General features: G+C 36.6%; 2 protein-coding genes and 1 non-coding gene across 5 annotated transcripts in view; 2 read left to right on the forward strand and 1 right to left on the reverse strand.

Annotated features, from left to right (window-relative positions):
- The window catches only part of Slc26a3 (solute carrier family 26 member 3), a 27,810-nt gene extending 22,940 nt beyond the window's left edge, over positions 1 to 4,870 (forward strand). Inside the window, exons 17-20 of the mRNA XM_008830716.3 lie at positions 218 to 272; positions 3,308 to 3,450; positions 3,555 to 3,620; positions 4,646 to 4,870. Of these exons, the coding sequence (XP_008828938.1) occupies positions 218 to 272; positions 3,308 to 3,450; positions 3,555 to 3,620; positions 4,646 to 4,669 (288 nt within the window). The 3' untranslated portion in view covers positions 4,670 to 4,870. The remainder of the gene's footprint in view (positions 1 to 217; positions 273 to 3,307; positions 3,451 to 3,554; positions 3,621 to 4,645) is intronic.
- A 3,929-nt stretch (positions 4,871 to 8,799) lies between these two features.
- Cbll1 (Cbl proto-oncogene like 1) overlaps positions 8,800 to 19,117 on the reverse strand; it is a 15,717-nt gene continuing 5,399 nt past the window's right edge. For all 3 annotated transcript variants that reach the window (XM_008830718.3, XM_008830717.3, XM_029562325.1), the window contains exons 3-6: positions 17,163 to 17,263; positions 16,552 to 16,635; positions 15,702 to 15,775; positions 8,800 to 12,972 (exon numbers count right to left, since the gene is read on the reverse strand). In XM_008830718.3, the coding sequence (XP_008828940.1) occupies positions 11,937 to 12,972; positions 15,702 to 15,775; positions 16,552 to 16,635; positions 17,163 to 17,263 (1,295 nt within the window). In that variant the 3' untranslated portion in view covers positions 8,800 to 11,936. The remainder of the gene's footprint in view (positions 12,973 to 15,701; positions 15,776 to 16,551; positions 16,636 to 17,162; positions 17,264 to 19,117) is intronic.
- Positions 15,298 to 15,405, forward strand: LOC115069960. Its single transcript, XR_003849191.1, has one exon. It is a non-coding gene; the product is annotated as a U6 spliceosomal RNA (small nuclear RNA).

Raw genomic sequence — 19,117 nt, forward strand, 5'->3', positions numbered from 1 at the left:
CCCCCTATCTGCCCTTCTGGTAAATCTAGTCAGCCAGAGGTCCCTGTTCCAGGAGGATCAGCTGTTCCTCAACCTTGTTTTAAACTTTAGTGTGTTCTTACTGTCTCTTCACAAGGCAAATGATTCAGAAACATACCACTCATAAGGTATGTTGATAGTTTATGTTTCTAATAAGTGAAATTATTTCCTTAAAAAAGATGTACTTTCTTTTTAACAGATTTTGCAAGAATTTATTAGGATCAAGGTAGATGTCTATATTGTTGGAACTGATGGTAAGTTTGTTATTTACTTAGAGACAGCATCTCACTATGTAGCTCAGGTTAACCTCAAACTTCCTGCCTTAGTCTCCCAAATACTGGGGTTACAGGTTATGTGCTACAATGCCTAGTTAAATATGTGGTAACATGTTCTTTCTCCCAGTGCTTGAGATGGAACAAGGTTCTTTTAGTTTTATTTAATGCTCTGACAGTCACTTCAGACTCACTTGTCAATCTAACAGCCTGTATTTCATGAGATTGCAAAGAAGGAAATCTTTTTCCAACTGAACCAATAGAAATTCCTGCAGAGGGGTTGTTGAGATGGCCCCAAGTTAAGAAAACTTGCTGCTTTGCAGAGGTTTGGATCTCAGCACCCACATGACAATTCACAACTGTCTGTAACTCTAGTTCCATGGACTCTAATGTTTTCTTCTGGTCTCTGAGGGCACCAGATATGCATACAGTACACGTACATGCAGACAACACACTCACATAAAATAAAAATATTTTTAAAATTCCATTGGAACCAGGCAGGGTGGCACATGCTTTCAATTCCAGCACTCAGGAGGCAGAGGCAGGTGGATCTCTGTGAGATTGAGGCCAGCCTGGTCTTCATAGTGAGTTCCAAGTCAGCTGGGGCTATAAGGAGACTGTCTCAAAAAAGAAAAAAAAAAATCCCTATGGAAATCACAGGCTTATGTTTTTGCTTTGTTAATGTGATTAAATTAGTTTTATTACTTGGATCCTAATTTAATAGGAAGCAAATGAGTGGATAACTACTTTTCAATCTAATCTTGCAGAAAAAGCAGTTTGGTTTTGCTTGCCAAATCCATCTATAACCAATTTAATCAAGATTAAAGGCCTCCTCCTAAGTGTCCTCCTTCCTGAGCCTGCTTGAGCATTTGACTTTAAGCATTTTCTTTAAAACCCTCCCTCCCTGAGCTCTGTGAGCCCCTTCTTCTGATTCACCTCCCACCTCTCTATTAGTACCTTAGTTTCTGGCACTGACTCTTCAATTAGTCCTTAGCATTTCCTGAGGCTTCAACCTTAAACTCTAGTGATGTAATTTCCTGAACTCTTTCTAGCCATTCAAATGTATCAGCATGCTAAGGAATCCCTAAACTATCTCTAACCCAAACCATAGTTGAAAACCATGTATCTGACTGACCAGAAGTCCCCCAGGCATTTTAGATACACATGTTCGAAACTGCATGTATGGTCCTTCCTCTCCAACTGTCCCTGCTTTCTAGTCTTGATTGCTGTTATTTACTTCACCTTGTTCCTCAATGTAGATCCCCAGCATCATCTTTCCTCTTTCTCCCCTCATCTTAGTCTATTAGCCACTGAGTCCTACAAATACCCCATTCTCAGATCAGAATCTTTCCATTCCCAAACTCTTATCCAGTTTCACATTGGTACTCAGGACAACCTAACCAGTGTATTTGTTCATAACTAGAATGATTTCTCTTCATGTTGTTCTGACTAAAAAAAATTCCTTCAACAATTTTTCTAGCAAACACTGTGAAAATTTCCTTCTTTACCCAGTGCTGGGTCTTCAGAGTGCAGCTGCAGGATGCATACATATCACATTGTTCTGTGGTTCTGTTTGTGTCCCCACATCTCTTCCAGAGACTTTCTTATACCCTGTCTCCTGCCTAGTTCATAGGACATGATGAGACATTCAATTTAATAGACTTACTGAATGCTTACTACGTGTCAGGCACTGTTTGTGTGTGAACACAGTGAATGACAAACTCCTGCCTTCATGAAGCTAAGTTTCATGGGAAAGCCATATCATCATCAAACAAAATAAGTAATGTGACATTTGAGTGGAGATTGTCCTGAAAGGAGTCAACCTTGACAGCATCTCAGCAGTACATTTAGGGAAAGTTGACAACTGGTTCAGAAAAACTGGTATCTTCTTTCCTGATTCCTACCCTACAAATGACTTTCAAGGGTCTAGTTTCAAGAATTCTTATAATAAAAATAATCCCATGATCCCAGTAACCTCTTAATTTACTGAATTGCTTTATTCCGTCTCTACCATTGCAGATCTTTTTGATCCATCTGCCTCTGCTGTCCAGCATCCCTCTCAGTCTGACGCCATCACCCCGCCCCCGCCCTCGTTTCCTCTTGCTTTTCCTTGGTCACCTGTTGAAAGCATACCTGTGACCAGACTTTAATATTTTCTTTTTCTCTCCACCTTTCTCCAAATCCTAGACACGGTAAAATGGTATTGCTCTTCTAACTTTTCCTAGATACCCACTAGGAAGAGACAGCCTTCATTTGCTGCCAGAATTCCCATAGTGTATGTCCTGTACTTTCGTTCATTAAGCAAAACAATAATAGGACCTACTATGTGCTAGGTGTTACAGTTACAAGAATAAAAGAAAAAACTCAAATGCCCCTTGTCACCATTGTATGAGTTTTCCTGTCAGTAATAGTTATATGTAAATGCCCTTTCTTTTTTTTATGTCCTTTCTTCTTTATGGGTCAAATTCTAATTTACCTTTTGATCTTTTTATTGCTCAGCCAGAGCTTTACACATAGTAGATAAGGTCATATTTGGTTGAGTAATCTGTGCAAACAAATGTTGGTTAGTTGTCTACAAGAATGGGACTTCTCAACGGTGATGGGGAAGGCAATGTGAGACGCTAAAGAAGACATTTTATGATAAATTCCAGCAGCTTTGAGAACATGGGCTACAGTTAAATAACTGGGAGATAATGGCCTAGCACAGCAGCACATTACTGATCTGGAAGCATGCTTCTCTAATTTGGAAGAATCCAGGTTTTCAACAAGCCACACTTGTTGCAGTCATTAAGTAGGGGCGCTAACTCACTAGGTTCCTGCTAACTAAAAGTAGAATAATTTCTTCTAGGAACTAAGATTTTCGCATTTGAATTTTTTCCTTTTCACATTAGGGCATTACATATGTAACTGATACCAAAAGTCAATGAAATGCACATTTGCAAATGGACTTTCAAATTAGCAGTCTCCAGGGGGCACAATTCCTTTAAGTAATATTACCTCCTTTTTTTTTTCTTCAGATGATTTCATTGACAAGCTTGTGAGGTGTGAATTTTTTGATGATGAAGTCACAGACTCAATATTTTTCTTAACAATCCATGATGCTGTTTTGCATATTTTGATGAAGAAGGACTACAACACTTCAAAGTTCAGTTCCAGTCAGGTACTAGCTTTTGATGACGTAGTCACATTTGTAACCAACTTAAAGTTTCCTTTACATTTCAACATTTAAAAAATTGGTCCCTGATCCCCTTCCACTCTTCTCAGGAAAAAGAAATGAAATCTGACTTTACCATCAACACAAATGGAGGACTGCGTAATCGGGAATGTCTGGTAAGATTCTTCAACAGCACAGCACCCCCCCCCCGAAAAAAAAGCTAGTGAAAGTTCAGTGATAGCCAATAGCAAAGGGGAAGTGGAAGGTCATCCCAGAAAGTGAGATAAAGGACAGCACAGCCTAGGCAAGCACCATGATGCTGCCTCCTAGCATTGACTTCAGAGAAGCCCAAACTCAATACTTCACTAGAGTCCAAAAAAATAAAAAGGAAGAAGGGAGGGAGGGAGGGAGGGAGGGAGGGAGGGAAGGAGGGAGGGAGGGAAGCAACCCTGACTGGATCCCCTGCCTCCCAAATATCCCACCCCTTTGCCCCAGTAGAGGCTTCAATATTGTAAGTACTAGGATAAAGTCTAAGAATACCAGTTAACTCTGATATCTGATCGGAGCTTTAGAAACAATTGTCTGAGTGTAGTCAGCACCATGGTATACCTTGCCTTCTCAGGCTGAAAAAGAAATATTTAACACCAGCTCCTGGCTTTGCTTAGAGAAGATAAAACAATAGTTGTGAATAGGCAACCAGCTGGGAGTGAAAACAGAATATGAGATGGCTCAGGGGTAAGGGTGCTTGCTGCCAAACCTGACAACCTGAGTTCGATCCCCAGAACCCACATGGTGGAGAAAACTGATTCCTCAAAGTTGTCCTCTGACTTCAGACGTCCATGTGTGTGCCATGGCATGCCCCACCCCCCAAATAAATACAGGCAAAAAAATTAAAAAGCAAAACAATATGCCTGACTAGCACACATGGTTCCCTGGAGTTTAAGTGACTCAAAACAAATGTAAGGAAATTCACTGCTACAACATACTGTATTGTTAACATTGCTTAAGCTACAGTAGGTCTTTGAAACACACACAAGACAAGTTAAACATTGTATCATGCGAATCTGTGCAAAGCAAGCAGCAATGGAACATCCTTAAATTTTTTTTTTTTTTAATTGTTGGTAGCTGGTAAGTTCTAGATCCTAACATAGGAAAGAACTTAACAAATGGTTTAAAACAAGAACTTTCTGTCTTCTTCCAGGTGCCAGTTGAAACGAAATTCTAATCAAGATGTAATTCAGGATTCTCATCTAACTGTCCTATCAAGAACAACTTTACACCTAGAAAGTTATTGATAAGTTCATACACTGTATGAAGGATATTTTTATTTGACAGAATTATGTTTCAAACTTTGGAACGAGATTGTTCTAGCATGGTATATTTTTCACATATTTAGTATGAAATTATGTAACTATTCCTAATTTTATACCTTGTAGATTTATCAAAGGAAGAAAAGTATTTTGTTTATATGTATTTTTGTAGCACTGACAGATTTCCATCCAAGTCATTACATGTTTCTGGTGTATTTACACTACTGCTTTGAATCTCCTAACTTATACAAGTCATGCTAATATATCTCTACTTAAAAAATTAAGTTGTACAGGTGTGTTATTAAATTTATTGTTAGTTTTCTGAAACATGCTTGTTGTGAATCCCTTCTAGAGTGGCGTGGTGAATCTTTTAACAGAACTCCTGCAATGAGATTTCTTTGACCAGATTTATGATTATCACTCCAATTTTAAAGCTTCTAACCTATCTAGATTCAAACACAATCCTAATGACGCATATGAAATTATTACATAAGTGGCTTTCAAGGCAAAGCCTTACTTCCCCCTTCCTGGTATGAAAACTGTATAAGGTAATGGGGGCTATAAAACGACAAAGCAAGGACATGAAGGAGGCTGAACAGGAGCCAATTCTTCCTGGTCTCACTGGGAGATAATGCTAGGTAGGAAAACGCATGGCCGTATTTTCACTGCTGACCACTCTCTAACTTGTGAGACAGGCAGTAAGTTCTAGAGCTTTTCACTGGAGAATAAGATTCAGCACCATTATGTTTCCCATTTGTTCTTGGTATTGTCTTGTTGCAAATCTGTTTTTATTCATGTGACATTTAGAAATTAAACATCAGCACTAGCAACAAAAGATTCAGTGCTATCTATTAAAAGTCAAACTACTTTTGTCGATGTGAAAGCTGTCTCAATTATTTTAGACTTACCTCTCAATACTCATGAAGGTTCTCATTCATCCTTTACTGAGCTTGTCTATTAAAGTCCAAATACAGAAAGATAAAATAAAGGTTATTTAAATAGTGATCTTAAGTGAAAACTTGAGAACCAGCACTTTACACAATATTTCTTAAGCTTTTTAATAAAAAGAATTATTTTTTGAGTGTTTATCTGCATGTATGTAAGTGCATCATCACATGCATGCAATGCCCACCAAGGCTAGAAGAGGGCATCAGATCCCCTGGAACTACAGTTATGGATGCTTGTTAGTATCCATGTGGGTGCTGGGAACTGAACCCAGGTTCTCTGCAAGAGCAGCCAGCACTCTTAACCACTGAGTCATCTCTCCAGCCTCCCCTGCACCCCACTTCTCACTACCCCTTAAGCTTTTTGAGTCATGAACACCTTATGCACCATGTAGGTTTTAGGATATGTGTGCGGGCGTACAGATATATATGCCAGTAAATTGCAGAGTAAGACTTTTTCCTTCAGAGGAGCTGATTGTTTGGCTTAGGAGTGAGGCAAGAGCTTCAAGTTTATATTGAATCCCCATTAGGGTCTGCATCATCCCAGGCAATGGCACCCTCTACATTCTTGCCAACCAAAATTACAGGGAAGAGGAACCTCACTCCAGTTCTTGCACCAACATCACATACAGTCAACCTTAACATCTTAGAGGCTCACTGATATCCTCATCCTCAAATGTTTCTTTTCTCCTCTAAGGTAAAATATGCTTAGAGTCATAGGAATTGGTGTGCCTGTGCATCAATTTATCTGCTTCAGAGCCAATCCTAGAACTAGTAACTGAAGTCTGACTCCTAATCAGGAAGAGGTTAAGAGACTGCATTGGAAGATAAAGACAAAAGTAAAACTGAGGTGAAGCAGAGCAATCTTGAAAGGATGTAACTGGGAGACAAAATAACCTGGAGTCAAAAACTTTACTCAAATTAAAAAAGGTTGAGGTCAAGCTGTGGTGGTGCACGCCTTTAATCCCAGCACTCGGGAGGCAGAGGCAAGCAGATCTCTGTGAGTTCAAGGCCGGCCTGGTCTACACAGTGAGTTCCAGGACAGCTGGGGCTACAGGGAGACCCTGTCTCAAAGAGCCCCCCCCCCCAAAAAAGGTTGAATTTGGGGGCTGGAGAGGGCTCAATGATTGTGTACTGCTCTTGCAGAGGACTTGAGTTTAGTTTCCAGCATGCAGCTCACAAAAGCTTGTAACTACACCTCCAGGGGGATCTAACACCTCTGGCTTTCTTAACTATCTGCATTCATATGACATATCCATAGACACACATAAACAATACACATTTTTTAAAAAGGTTGAATCTAATACATGTTAAAATTACTCTAAATAATTGAACTTTGATATAGTTGCTTAACGGTATATCACTTGGGAGTGTTTCTTTTTTTTTGTTTTGTTTTTTTTTTTGAGTCAGGGTCTCCCTGTAGACCCAGCTGGCCTGGAACTCATCGTGGAGGACAGGCTGGCTAAACTCAGAAATAATATAGGTGTATTTTGTATGTTTGTTCCAAAGTTATTAATTTAGCATTATACAATTAAATGTAACCTAAAAGCTATTAATTATTCATGTTCTGAATTAAATAATTTCTTACAAGTTCTGTGTATGCAATCTAGTAACTCATTTTTAAGGGTAAAAATCTTTTCCTCACTACCATTCCTTGAAGACGAATACACAGAGAATCTTTTGAGGAAAGAGCTATAAAAAACAATTCCTAAAGCTAGGAATGGAATGTAAGAACAGGGATCATAACTACTTGGTCCATTTTATGTCCCTAAGTGCTTAATTTTCTATACGCATTCACGTGCCCCCTCAAGTCACCCAGTTCTTAAGGTGTGAGCTACCATAGTCCCCTCTAGTATAATTATGAAAACACCTTGACTTCTGTGTCCATCTTTGCCTCACACCTAGCAAGAATCATTCTTTTAAAAGAGCTCTATCATTCCACAATGGCTTCTCATCTCAGAGTAAGGTCAAAGACTTTATTCCTGTTATTAACTTTTAAAAAAATATTTTATTATTTTTATGTGTATGGGCGTATTGTCTGCATGTAGGTAGATGCAATGGTTGACGTGCAATGCCCACGAAATCAGAAGAGGGCACTGGATCCCCTGGAACTCGAGTTACAGTTGTTAGCCACCATGTGAGTGCTAGGAATCAAATCATTTCTCTGCAAGAGCTGCCAGTGCTCTTAACTGCTGAACCATTGCTCCAGCTCAAGACTTCATAGTTTGGAAAGCGCCCCCCCCCAATCCACCCCCATGACTTTCACCTATTTAAAATCTTAGCTCAAATTAAAAAAAAAAAAATCTTAGCTCAAATGCCATCTCTTCAATGCTTTCTAACATGTCCCTCCAAAGTTACAAACCACCCAATTATCCTGACTGGTCTTCCCATAAGATTCTGACACATGTCTAACGCAGTATATAATTTCATAACATTTAGGAGTGTCTAAAGACTAGGGCATCCCAAGTGCTTAGCACTGTCCAGTGCATAAATATTTCAACAAACTAAACTTTATATTCCACAATAGTCCAGTACAAATTACCAAATACCACTTAAGAAATACATTTAGCAGGAATTAGGATGCTTACCAGGGGATGGAGCCCATTTAGTTGTCAGATTTGTACTAAAACTAGCTACAAATCAAAATGGTAAGAATACTTAATAAGGGAGGCTGAGACAGTGGTCAATGGGATCTTTACTTCCTTCTACATGATTTTTCTTTAATGAGTACAAACTTTAAAATAAAAATATAAAGGTTTGGAAAGTACTAGAAGTAAAAGGGAGTTTTTCAATCTGAAGGAAAGTAAATTTCAAGGTAGCATAAAAGATGGCCTTAAATGTAGTATGAAGGGCAGTGCTCGTAAGTACTTAAGAGTAGAGGGGAGATACTCTTAGGTCACATAGCATTTTAGAAAGATTTTCCAAAAAGATGATCCTGCCCCTGTGTGAAAACTGCATCTGACTTGTCCGATGCAATTGTGTGATTCTATATTGCCTAAAAACTAAGAAGACAAGAAAATGAACTTTAATGAGGTACTTTAAGCATTCTGCTTTCCCCTTGATGAAAACCTTGAAGAGGTGTTAATCAAAACAAGGTGTTGTAAAAACCAAATCCATTTTTATTAGAAGTACTTCAAAACATTTATCTGGCTTCTCATCCATTCCTCTCCAAGCTTGGAATAGCCCATACTGATTTATTAGACTGCACAATTATTACTATAAGCAACTTCTGCTTGGTTCCTATAGATCAGAATTTAACAAATTATAAACCAGTGAATAAAGAAATTCATTTCAATCAGAAAACAGTGTTTGAGTATGATTATGTCAAGCTTCATTTAATATCAATCAATCTGATGGCTAATCTGAGAAATGTTTTCATTTTAGGTACTTGTAATTTTCAATGTACTTTTTTAAAAATATTAGCTCAGATAGGACTGTGACACTTTTCAAAAATAACATTTAAAAACTCTCCAAATGTATTTTTTAATCAGTTCTGTATACCTCATACAGTAAATACCTACTATTTAAGAATTTTTAAATATTCAACTTTTTTCTATTTATATTTCAGTTATACCTGATTAGTACTTATGTAATTTTGAGAAAATAGGTTTACAGTGCAAAATGAGTAAAGCTCCTTATAATCTTAGCAATGGATCTTTCTTCAAATACGGTATTATATGCTAAACAAATATGCCAAAGAAACAACATCCAGCTTCTTGGTTGTAATCTTTTAAAAAGAAAATCTAACTTTCCTGTAGAATGTTCCATCAATGTAACCACAGCAAGTTCTGTATTCCCCCAAATGTATCACCATTAGGTTAAAAATCCTTCTAGGCAAAATAGTATTTATGCTTCCATTTTATTGTTTTTAAGAATTAAACTGCCACCTCAGTAGTCTTAAGAGCAATATAATGAAACATACATACATTTAGACTTTTGTCCATCATAGCTTCAAAGGCTTCCCTGAAATAAGGCTAGGATTCACATCTTTTTCCTTAAAAAAAAAAAAAAAAATACTAACAGTAATTTTATCTTTCTACCCACCCACCCTCATTCAAACAATTAACTGATGAATTCAAGTCTAACAACTCTTGGAATTTTTTGTCTGCGGCAAGGCATTCGTCTGATCTGCTTCCCTGTACAACATATATTAAATGCAACTGAGAAATCATTTTTAAAACCCTGTAAGAATTCTCATAATGTGGAATTTTACCATGATACTGATTTTTTGGTCCAAAATACAGGGTAAGTGGTTTCTCACCCCATTCAATTCCAGTAGATGTCAATAAAAAGAGAGCTTTTTAGAAATAGTTAAGAAGATCTAATATGAATTTAGTTATTTTCTATTTATATGAAATAATGATTTGAATTTTAGCAGTAATATTTTAGTAGCTCCGAAATGGGCATGAAAAGGCAAAAGTTTGCAGCAATCCAAGTACCTACAGTAATATGACAGAAACACTCACCACATCACGCTATTTCACTCCCATGCTTCTAACAAGAATTTCCCACTAGAAATAGTACATTAACAAGGTAGACTCTGAAACTGCTAAGTGTGAAAAATTACTTGCTTAAGAAAAAAAACTATCAGTTATTTTTGCCAGTCAAGGTTGAAATGGTCATTTATGTTATTTCTTACTTCTGAGCCAAGTTCAGAAGTGAGTTTGCATCTGATCATCCAACATGAGAATGTTTTACCTGTACCTGACAGAATAAAATGGTATAATAGCGATCAATTGACCCTTTGTCAAAAACAAATGTTCTAAATTTATACACTATAAACTATCTAATAAATGATATCTGCATACTACAAGTTATGTTTATATTATGCACCATTTTATAGGGGGGAGGAAAAACTTCACAGGGGTTTAGTCAATTCAAAGGATATATAATAATATCCTAAGAATGTTGAGTTATACATATGAGATCCATATAAACTGTGAGTGGTCATCTTAGCTGGACAGTAACAAGTCCCTATAATGCAAAAGCTGACTCTAAAGGCACCTTATACAGCACTGAAATTCACAACTTAGTTATTACTTTTCCTCTGTCCAATACAAAATTGTCTGGTTGTCTTCACTCTTGACTCCATAGTAAAATGTTCCAAGTTTACCAACAAAAAAAAAAATAAGTTTTAAAATTTTGAGTTAGAAGAAAAACTCTTATCACATAGCAATGAAACCTGAGCAAATGCCAGTTTGTGATTAATACATTGTGATTAAGCCTTTGTTAATACATTACTCAAATTCCTCTGCAGCATTCAAGTTGCAGTTTATAACCCAATAAACAAGAACTTAACTAATGCACAGAATTAAACTACCAAGAACTGTGGATTTAAATAACATCTATTCAGCCTTAAATTTAAGGCAGTGAACATAGAACACACTTCATTTAAATTGTCCTATAAAATAATGTTACTTAAGATTATTATGATGCATTACGTGATTCCAACCACTCAGAAAAAAAGCATAATAGCATCCCACCATTAGCCTGGAGCCTGTAGAGCTGGTTGTAGGTTTCCAAATGATTAAAAGTCTGTAATATGACAAACACATATACCGCTATTGGCACTCTAATGTATTTGGGTGCTCCTGAGGCTGTCTAAACAGGAAAAGGCATCCAAGTGAAGCACATCATACAATTAATTACCATACCTCAAAATTTCAGTGCCTAAAATGGGAAATAATTCTCTATCATTTTAACAGTCTGCCTGATAACAATTTTAGTAGATTTTACTTTTAAGATTTTATTGTAACTTTGGGACATTAGTGGTAAAACGCATGGTTTTAAAAAACAGTACTTGGCTGCACTTAAATTGTCATAAAAATAGCATTTTTTACAACCATGTTGAAATTTAATCCTTTTACACAGGTTAACAAAATGTATCACAAGAAAAACTAAACATTAGGTTTAATAAAAGCAATACTTTTGAAACTGGAACAATGAAATTTTTTCAAATTTTTTACAAATGGTCACTTCTGGGTCAATTTACCACACTAAAGTAACAGTTGTTCAAATACAGTTGTGTTCAACTGAGCCACTTATCTGCACTACAGTATAGTACTTGAAATCAATCCTAAGGTCAAGATTTAAAACCATCTTAAGAGACAAGACTTTATGTGTTTTTTATAGCCACCTCAGAAGAGGTAATTTTTTCCTTCCCCAAACAGTCAAAGCTTAATTAAAAGATTGACTAACGTTTTTTTCCTTGTTATATCTTCAGTTCAAAACACTATTATCATTGGTAATACGGCCTGTATCTTGTCTGATCTGGATGATGTGGTCCAGGAAGAGGGGTTTGAGAAGGCGGGCCCTGCATTCGTGGAGGTGGTGGTGGCCCTCTTGGTGCAGGCCATATACTAGGACTCATTCCTCCTGGTTGTGTAAATGGAGGACTCAGAGTTCCTTGATCTTCAGTAAACTGGGGTAAAGAGTTAGGATTGTAATGGTGAGGAGGGGGTGCAGTTACAGGTGGACCACCATGCTGAGGTGGGGGAGGTCCTGGAGGAGGATGATTCATATAAGGTGGCATTTGGGCAATAATATGTCCAGGGGGAGGGGTTATTGGTGGTGGAGCAGAGGTCATTGGTGGAGGTGGAGCTTGGCTATACACCAAGTGAGGAGTACCTGCGGCCTGGGGAGGATGTGGCATTGGATGGCTTATTGGTGGTGGAGGAGGTGGGGGTGGTGCATAATGTTGCTGTGGAGGCATAATATGATGAGGGTGCGATACCACTGGTTGACCCTGATATTCAGGATGATGGTGAGCAGGTGCTGGGGCAGGAGGTGGTGGTTCTCTAGCACCTGAATTTGAGTCATCCTGAATAGGGACAGTTATTAAATTGCTGTGTTTTCTTGTTGAAATACGAAAGCTTTCCTGACTGACTGAGCGAGGTGGAGGTGGAGCCATGGACAACTCCGTTGGAGGAGCACGAATATCCTCATGTGGTTGATTATAGTGCTCGTGTGGCACATGCTGCAAAGGAGGTGGTGGCATCATGATGTGCTGCTTTGGAGGAATATGGCTCATATGATGCTTGTCTGGTGGCATTATAAAACGATCAGGGATTTCAGTTGGTGGCGGGGCAATAGGAGGATGAACATTTTCAAGTGAAGCACGGGTAACAGGCTTTCCAGCTCTCATATGACGATGGTTGATATGAGCTTGTAAGTCTCTCTGAGATAGGTATGTTCTCTTGCAACCTTGAACAATACTACACATGAAGAGAGAACCTCGTGTACACTGTTCAATTCGCTGCACAGGATCACTACAGCTGAATTAGAAAGGGAAAAAAATTGATTCACTAAAAAAAACAGAAAATAAAACAAAGGCATGCATCTATTTTCAATTTTTTTGTCCACTTTTAAAATGTTACATAAAATACAAGAAATGCTAACAAAAGTTACTCTTAGCCATTATTAATCTTCCTCACTCGTCTTAGGCACTAATCAGCATTTCTACCAACCTCAGAACTTTCTATGTCAGAAAAGAATGACACTATAAATAGAATGCTTTTTAAAATTTTTATTTATTGTTTTAATTTTATGTGTATAAGTGTATTAGCCACATGCATTTGAGTGCAACCATGTTGTGCAAAGCCCATGGAGGTCAGAAGAGGGCGTCAGATTCCTTGGAACTAGAGTTACAGATGGTTGTTAGCAGCCATGTGGGTTCTGAGATTCAAACCCAGGTCCTCTGCAAAAGCAGCCAGTGCACTTAACGGCTGAGCTACCATTTCTCCAACCCCAAATAGAATGTTTGTAAGAGACATTATGAACTGAATTTTCTCCAACTACTCTATGCTAAGTATTCATTCAGAAAAAAAAAAAAAATCCAGCGTGGATAAAGCAAAGGATCTGCCATTTATCACCATGGAATTCAAAGCTGTATATACAAGTATTACCCAGAAGTATTTTCTGGGTAACTGCTAAGTGGAAGACAATAGGTGGAAGAGCTGCACAGACATCATCCTAATTACAACCATCCTAATCAGCAGGGCTCTTAACATCAACCACAAATGATTTCTGTTCAAATTCTGACTATCAGAGTTCATTAAGGAAGATTTTTCGGAACTTTCAGACATATTTACTACTCAAATTTGGTAGAATTTCTTGTTTTTTAATTGAGAGCACTAAATTGAACATTTTCTTTATGATTCAGGGACAAAACTATAACTACTCTACATTTAATCCAATCTTGCCCTTGCCCTTTAAATTCCTCATGACACAGTGGAGAATGGAACTAAAAACTCAAAAGATCTGAGATTTTCTATTGAATATAATTTGGAGGATATTTAATCATTTTGAGTTTGTTTCCTCATTTTGTTTTTTGAGACAGGGTCCCTGTAGCCTTGACTGGCCTGGGACTTGCTATGTAGACCAGGCTGGTCTCAATCAATCAGCCTGCCTCTGCCTCCCAGTACTGATGGGAAAGTCATGTGCCACCAGCCCAGCCCTGTTTCCTTGTTTTAGTTCACAGTGTTTCTACATCCATTTGACTTTACTTTGAAAAGTATTAAGATTATCAAAATACATTGTGTGAAATTCTCAAAAACTACAATACTGTATTAAGCAATAAAAAGTAATAAGATTATATGCAAGTGACTTTAAAACACTGCATATGCACTAAAATAAGCTGTTGTCATTGAGTATGTGTGTTGGGTCACCTGATGCTGTGGCTCTATATTTGTGATTTTCACAGCTGTATCTATTCTTCCATCCTCACCATAAGGCTAATACTTCATATTTTTTTCAAGATTTACTTTAATTTTATGTATGAGTGGTACATCTAAGTGTGCCACTTGAGTACCTGGTGCCCAAAGAGTACAGAAGAGGGTGTCGGATCCCCCAGAACTGGAGTTACAGGTGGTTCTGAATTGCCATATGGGTACTGGGAACCGAACCCAGGACCTCTGCCAACAACAGCCAGTGATCTTAATCACTGAGCCATCTCTCCAGCCCCTAAGGCTGGTACTTTTTGATGCTCATGTGTTTCCAATTAGTGGTCATTCAGTAGCCCCCCCCCCCCAATTCACTATAAAGTCAGAAGCATCTGCATGTCTCATCTTTGGGTGATGCCTAAAAGCAGTAGTATATACTATCCATACAAGCTCTAGTTGCTCTCTCTGTACTTCCTGAACTAGGCCTGGTAATTAATCCAGAGAGGTTCCTCTCCAGATAGAGGGCAGATGTGTACTGGAGTTACATTTAGTGCCTTGAAAACTTATTTCCTTTTAAACACTAACATTAGAATACTTAAGTAAAAAAGAAAAATTTTAAAACTATTCACTATGTTCAGTGTTTTATCATGTTTAAATTCTTTATCCTAATTGAAAAATTAAATTTACTATACAATTTTAAGGTCAATGTACACTGGATTGAAAAATTCGGCATTATAGAAAACACACAAGTGATATATGCTTCTAATTTCATATTCTTCTGAATTAGAATTCTATAGAACAACTATTCCTTAATCACAGTACATATTTTATACTTTAGAAACTAATTTTAAACTTTAGCACATAAGAAACTTAATAGAGTTATCAATAAACCATCCCTTTCTTCTAATGATGCCAATCCCTACACAATAGTCATCCCATGTGCCTGCTTCAGCAGCACATATACTAAAATTGAAATGAACACAAAGATGATTAGCACGGCCCTTGTACAAGGATGACACGCAAATTCATGAAGTGTTCCATATTAAAAAATAAATAAATAGAAATCACCCTATACAGCTGCTAATTGCTTTGTTACTAACCAATACTACTAATCTTAGGGTAACTGCAGGTTTTAAGAAACGTGAACGTTTACAACTGATCCAAGGAAGTTTCTCTCAGTCTTTCTCTCAAGTCTTCCTTGTCAGAGGTTCTAAACTGATATAAAAGTTTCACTTTATTTCAGATCCATCCCAAAACAGACCTAACCTTTCATAAGTCCCTAAACTTAAAACCCAGCTTATAAGTCATTATTATTTAAAAATGTAAAGATGACCATATCTTACCCTGGGCACATCTTATCTCCCTTTTTCTCATGTAAAATAGCACAGTCATAGCAAAAAACATGCTTGCATGGAATCTGTAAACAAAGATATCAGTTAAGCATTCTAGAACTTAAAATACTTCCATAATAAAACTAAGTACAGTGATCTACAGACAGAAGGCACATAAGAATTATTTAAATGAACCCTTGTTATGAATAACTATATAAAAACAGCAGTTAATTTTTAAGCAAAATAAATAAATAAATAAATAAATAAATAAATAAATAAATAAATAAATAAATATATGGAAGTTTTCTTAGGTTTTATTTTGTTTTTGTTTGCTTGTTTTTATTTGTTTTTGAGATATGGCTTCATTATGTAGCTCAGGTTGGTCTTCAATTCCTGATGTAGTTGGATCTCAAACTTGTGATCCTTCTACCTCAATTTCCTGAGTGCTAGGATTACAGGCATGTACCACCATGCCTGGCCATCTGCTTCTATTTTCCAGACATGTAAACCTATAAATTTTGACTAGTCTCTGCAGGTTAAAAGCTCTTGAAAAAGAGCACTGTAAACATGTTTTTTTCTTATTTCTCCTCAAGCTACTGTAAAGCAGTAAACAAACTATTAAATTCATAGTATTGCAAAACTTCCCCTAGCTATTTCATACATGTCATAAAACTGGTTATTAAAGGCCAGCTGGGGTTACAGGGAGACCCTATCTCAAAAAGAGAAAAAAAAAAAACAACCAAAAAACAAAAACAAAACAAAACAAAACCAAAATCCAAACCAAAAAAAGGTAGACAAACTAACACTTCAGAATCCTACCTCTACATAAATGCTTTCATCTACCAAACTTAATTACACTTACCATTCTCCCATAGATTTTAATAGGCAATCCACACTTGTCACAGAAATGAACTGGTGTATCATCCTTTTCACCTAAGATGTTTATCTGTTGAAATGATAAAATTAAAATTTCTTCTGTAAGCAATTCTGTAAACTGTACTATTAATTCACACAGGCAAATGGTTAGAATTTCCTAACAGTTGTTACTACAATTAGAAATAAAGGTTACTTAGTATAATCCGTATTTGCTTTTTTTCTTAAACTGTGGTTATTGATCTTATTTGATTACTGAAAATTACCTAAAATTATTTTTGGAAATAATTTTTTTTTTTTTAGTTTTATGTGTATTAGTGCTTGCATGTTTCTAAGTGCAACCGCATCATACAGTGCCTGCAGCAGACAGAAGAGGGCTTCGGACCCCCCTGCAACTGGAGTTATAGATGGCTGTTAGCTGCCATGTAGGTTTTGAACCCAGGTCTTCTGCAAATACAGCCAGTGCTTTTAACCAACCATTGAGCCATCTCTCCAGCCACAGAAGATATTAATAAGCAAGTTGACTTATGTGTGCTTAAAGTCACAAATACAATACAAAGTACCAGTACTTAATGCTTAATTTTTCATTTTTAGTTATACCTTAAAATCCCAAAAAAGGTGTCCAGGAAATCTTCGCTGATTTCCAAATAGTTCACTCCCTTTACAATCATACCGTTCTTCTTCATTATAATCAAACCCTTCTGAGAGGGGAAAAAAAAAAGTCAAACATTATTAGTTTTCAACTTCAAATGTCATTTTCAAAGTATATTTACATGGCAAAATAGGCCTATATATTGAAAAACCTTTCTGATGACTTTCAAACGTCCAAGAATATGATCATCAAAACTAGTTTAAAATGTCAACTCTACCATTTTCCAGTTGGGAATGACTTTCTGATGACTTTCAAAGGTCCATGAATATGATCATCAAAACTAGTTTAAAATGTCAACTCTACCATTTTCCAATTGGGAATACTGCAGTAGATAGTACATAGTAACCAGGTAAGCCTAGTGGTAAAGCCAAGAACAGATCAGTATCTCATTCAGTGCTCAAACCAATTCAACAGACTTCTTCTAGTATAAAACTTCCTGTCACCATCACAATCAAATTTAACTGCACAAATCTTTAAAACATGGATCTTCATTTATTCTAAACTAGCTACAAAGTGGTATCAGGCTGCGAGAGACTGCTATGATTGCCAAGGAATATAATGAAAATGAATTCTGCAGATTTTTCATGACCTCATTGTTTGACTATAAGAAAGTATGTTACATATAACCTAAAAAATAATTTACAAAAAGTCAGGTAGGTAGGGAAGCCTAGAATACAAATGGTGCAGCAGCAGCCTACGTTTCTACTAGTGCCATATATCCAGTTATTTAGCTACACATGCTACACAAGTGCTCTACCACTGAGCTATATCCTAGTCTCACCACCACACTTCAAGTATACTTCTCTATTATATGGGGAGGCAAAACTTAAAGTAAAAGAAATCATACTGTAAGGTATAATTATAGCAGTCTGATTCTAAAAAGAGACAGACTGCAAGAACTGAAAGTTTAGAAATAAGAAAGAGGTACTTCTAGAATTTTAATATGGGTTAATGGTAAGTTTCCTGTTCCACAAGGAAAAGACAGATTATCTAGTAGTTGGGTTGCTGATTAGCTGTTTTGGAGAAAAAAATAAAGCAAGACCTCACTTTTTTTCCAATAATACCCAAATATATATCTATAAATGTTCTAAAGCAACAGCTAACAAGCCTTTTCTATAAAAGGCCATTCAGTACACATTTTAGGCTTCCCAGGCTACAGCACCTTATCACAGATACTCAATTCTGCCATCACAGTGGGAAAGCAGGCATAGGCAATACTCAAATCAATGGTCATGAGTGTATTACAATAACTTTATTTTTTAAAAAAGCCAAATTTCCCTGTAGACATTGCTGACTAATAGTACAATAGGAAAGTGTTTTCATACTATTAAAATGAAGGAAGGTCCTTTTAAAAATATCTTAAAACCTGAAATAACAGTACACACTGGTTATCTGACTACCCAGATGTTCAAATTCTTTACAATAAAATTTTTACATATAGAATTCAAAAGAAAAATGGACTATACAAACATAACAGCTAGTATTACTAATTTACAAAGAACTTATAAAATCAGGAGAAGACAGCCAAACAAAAACTAAAAGGGATACGCCAAGAAACACTTAAGAAATGACTAACTCCTATGAAAAGATAGAATTTCACACACCGAGAAACTTGTATTGGCAGGGTGTAGTACCTCACGCCTATAATCCCAGCACTTAGAAGGCTGAGGCAGGAGGATTGCTAAGAGTTCAAGGCCTGATTGGGTAACAGAAACTCCATTAAAAAAAACTGTTTTAAAGTTAGTAAAAGCAAATATTGATAAGTAGGTGTATAAACCAACAAACTTTTTCTGAAGAGTCATTTATCAAGACCTGACAAATTCTAAAATGTCAAATCATTTTTGTTTTTTTTTTTCTTTGTTTTTTTTTTTCTTAAAAGACAAAAAAAAAAAAAAAAAAAAAA

The sequence above is a fragment of the Nannospalax galili genome, unplaced genomic scaffold, assembly GCF_000622305.1.
Source record: "Nannospalax galili isolate Female #2095 unplaced genomic scaffold, S.galili_v1.0 scaffold312, whole genome shotgun sequence".
NCBI classification, from domain to species: Eukaryota; Metazoa; Chordata; class Mammalia; order Rodentia; family Spalacidae; genus Nannospalax; species Nannospalax galili.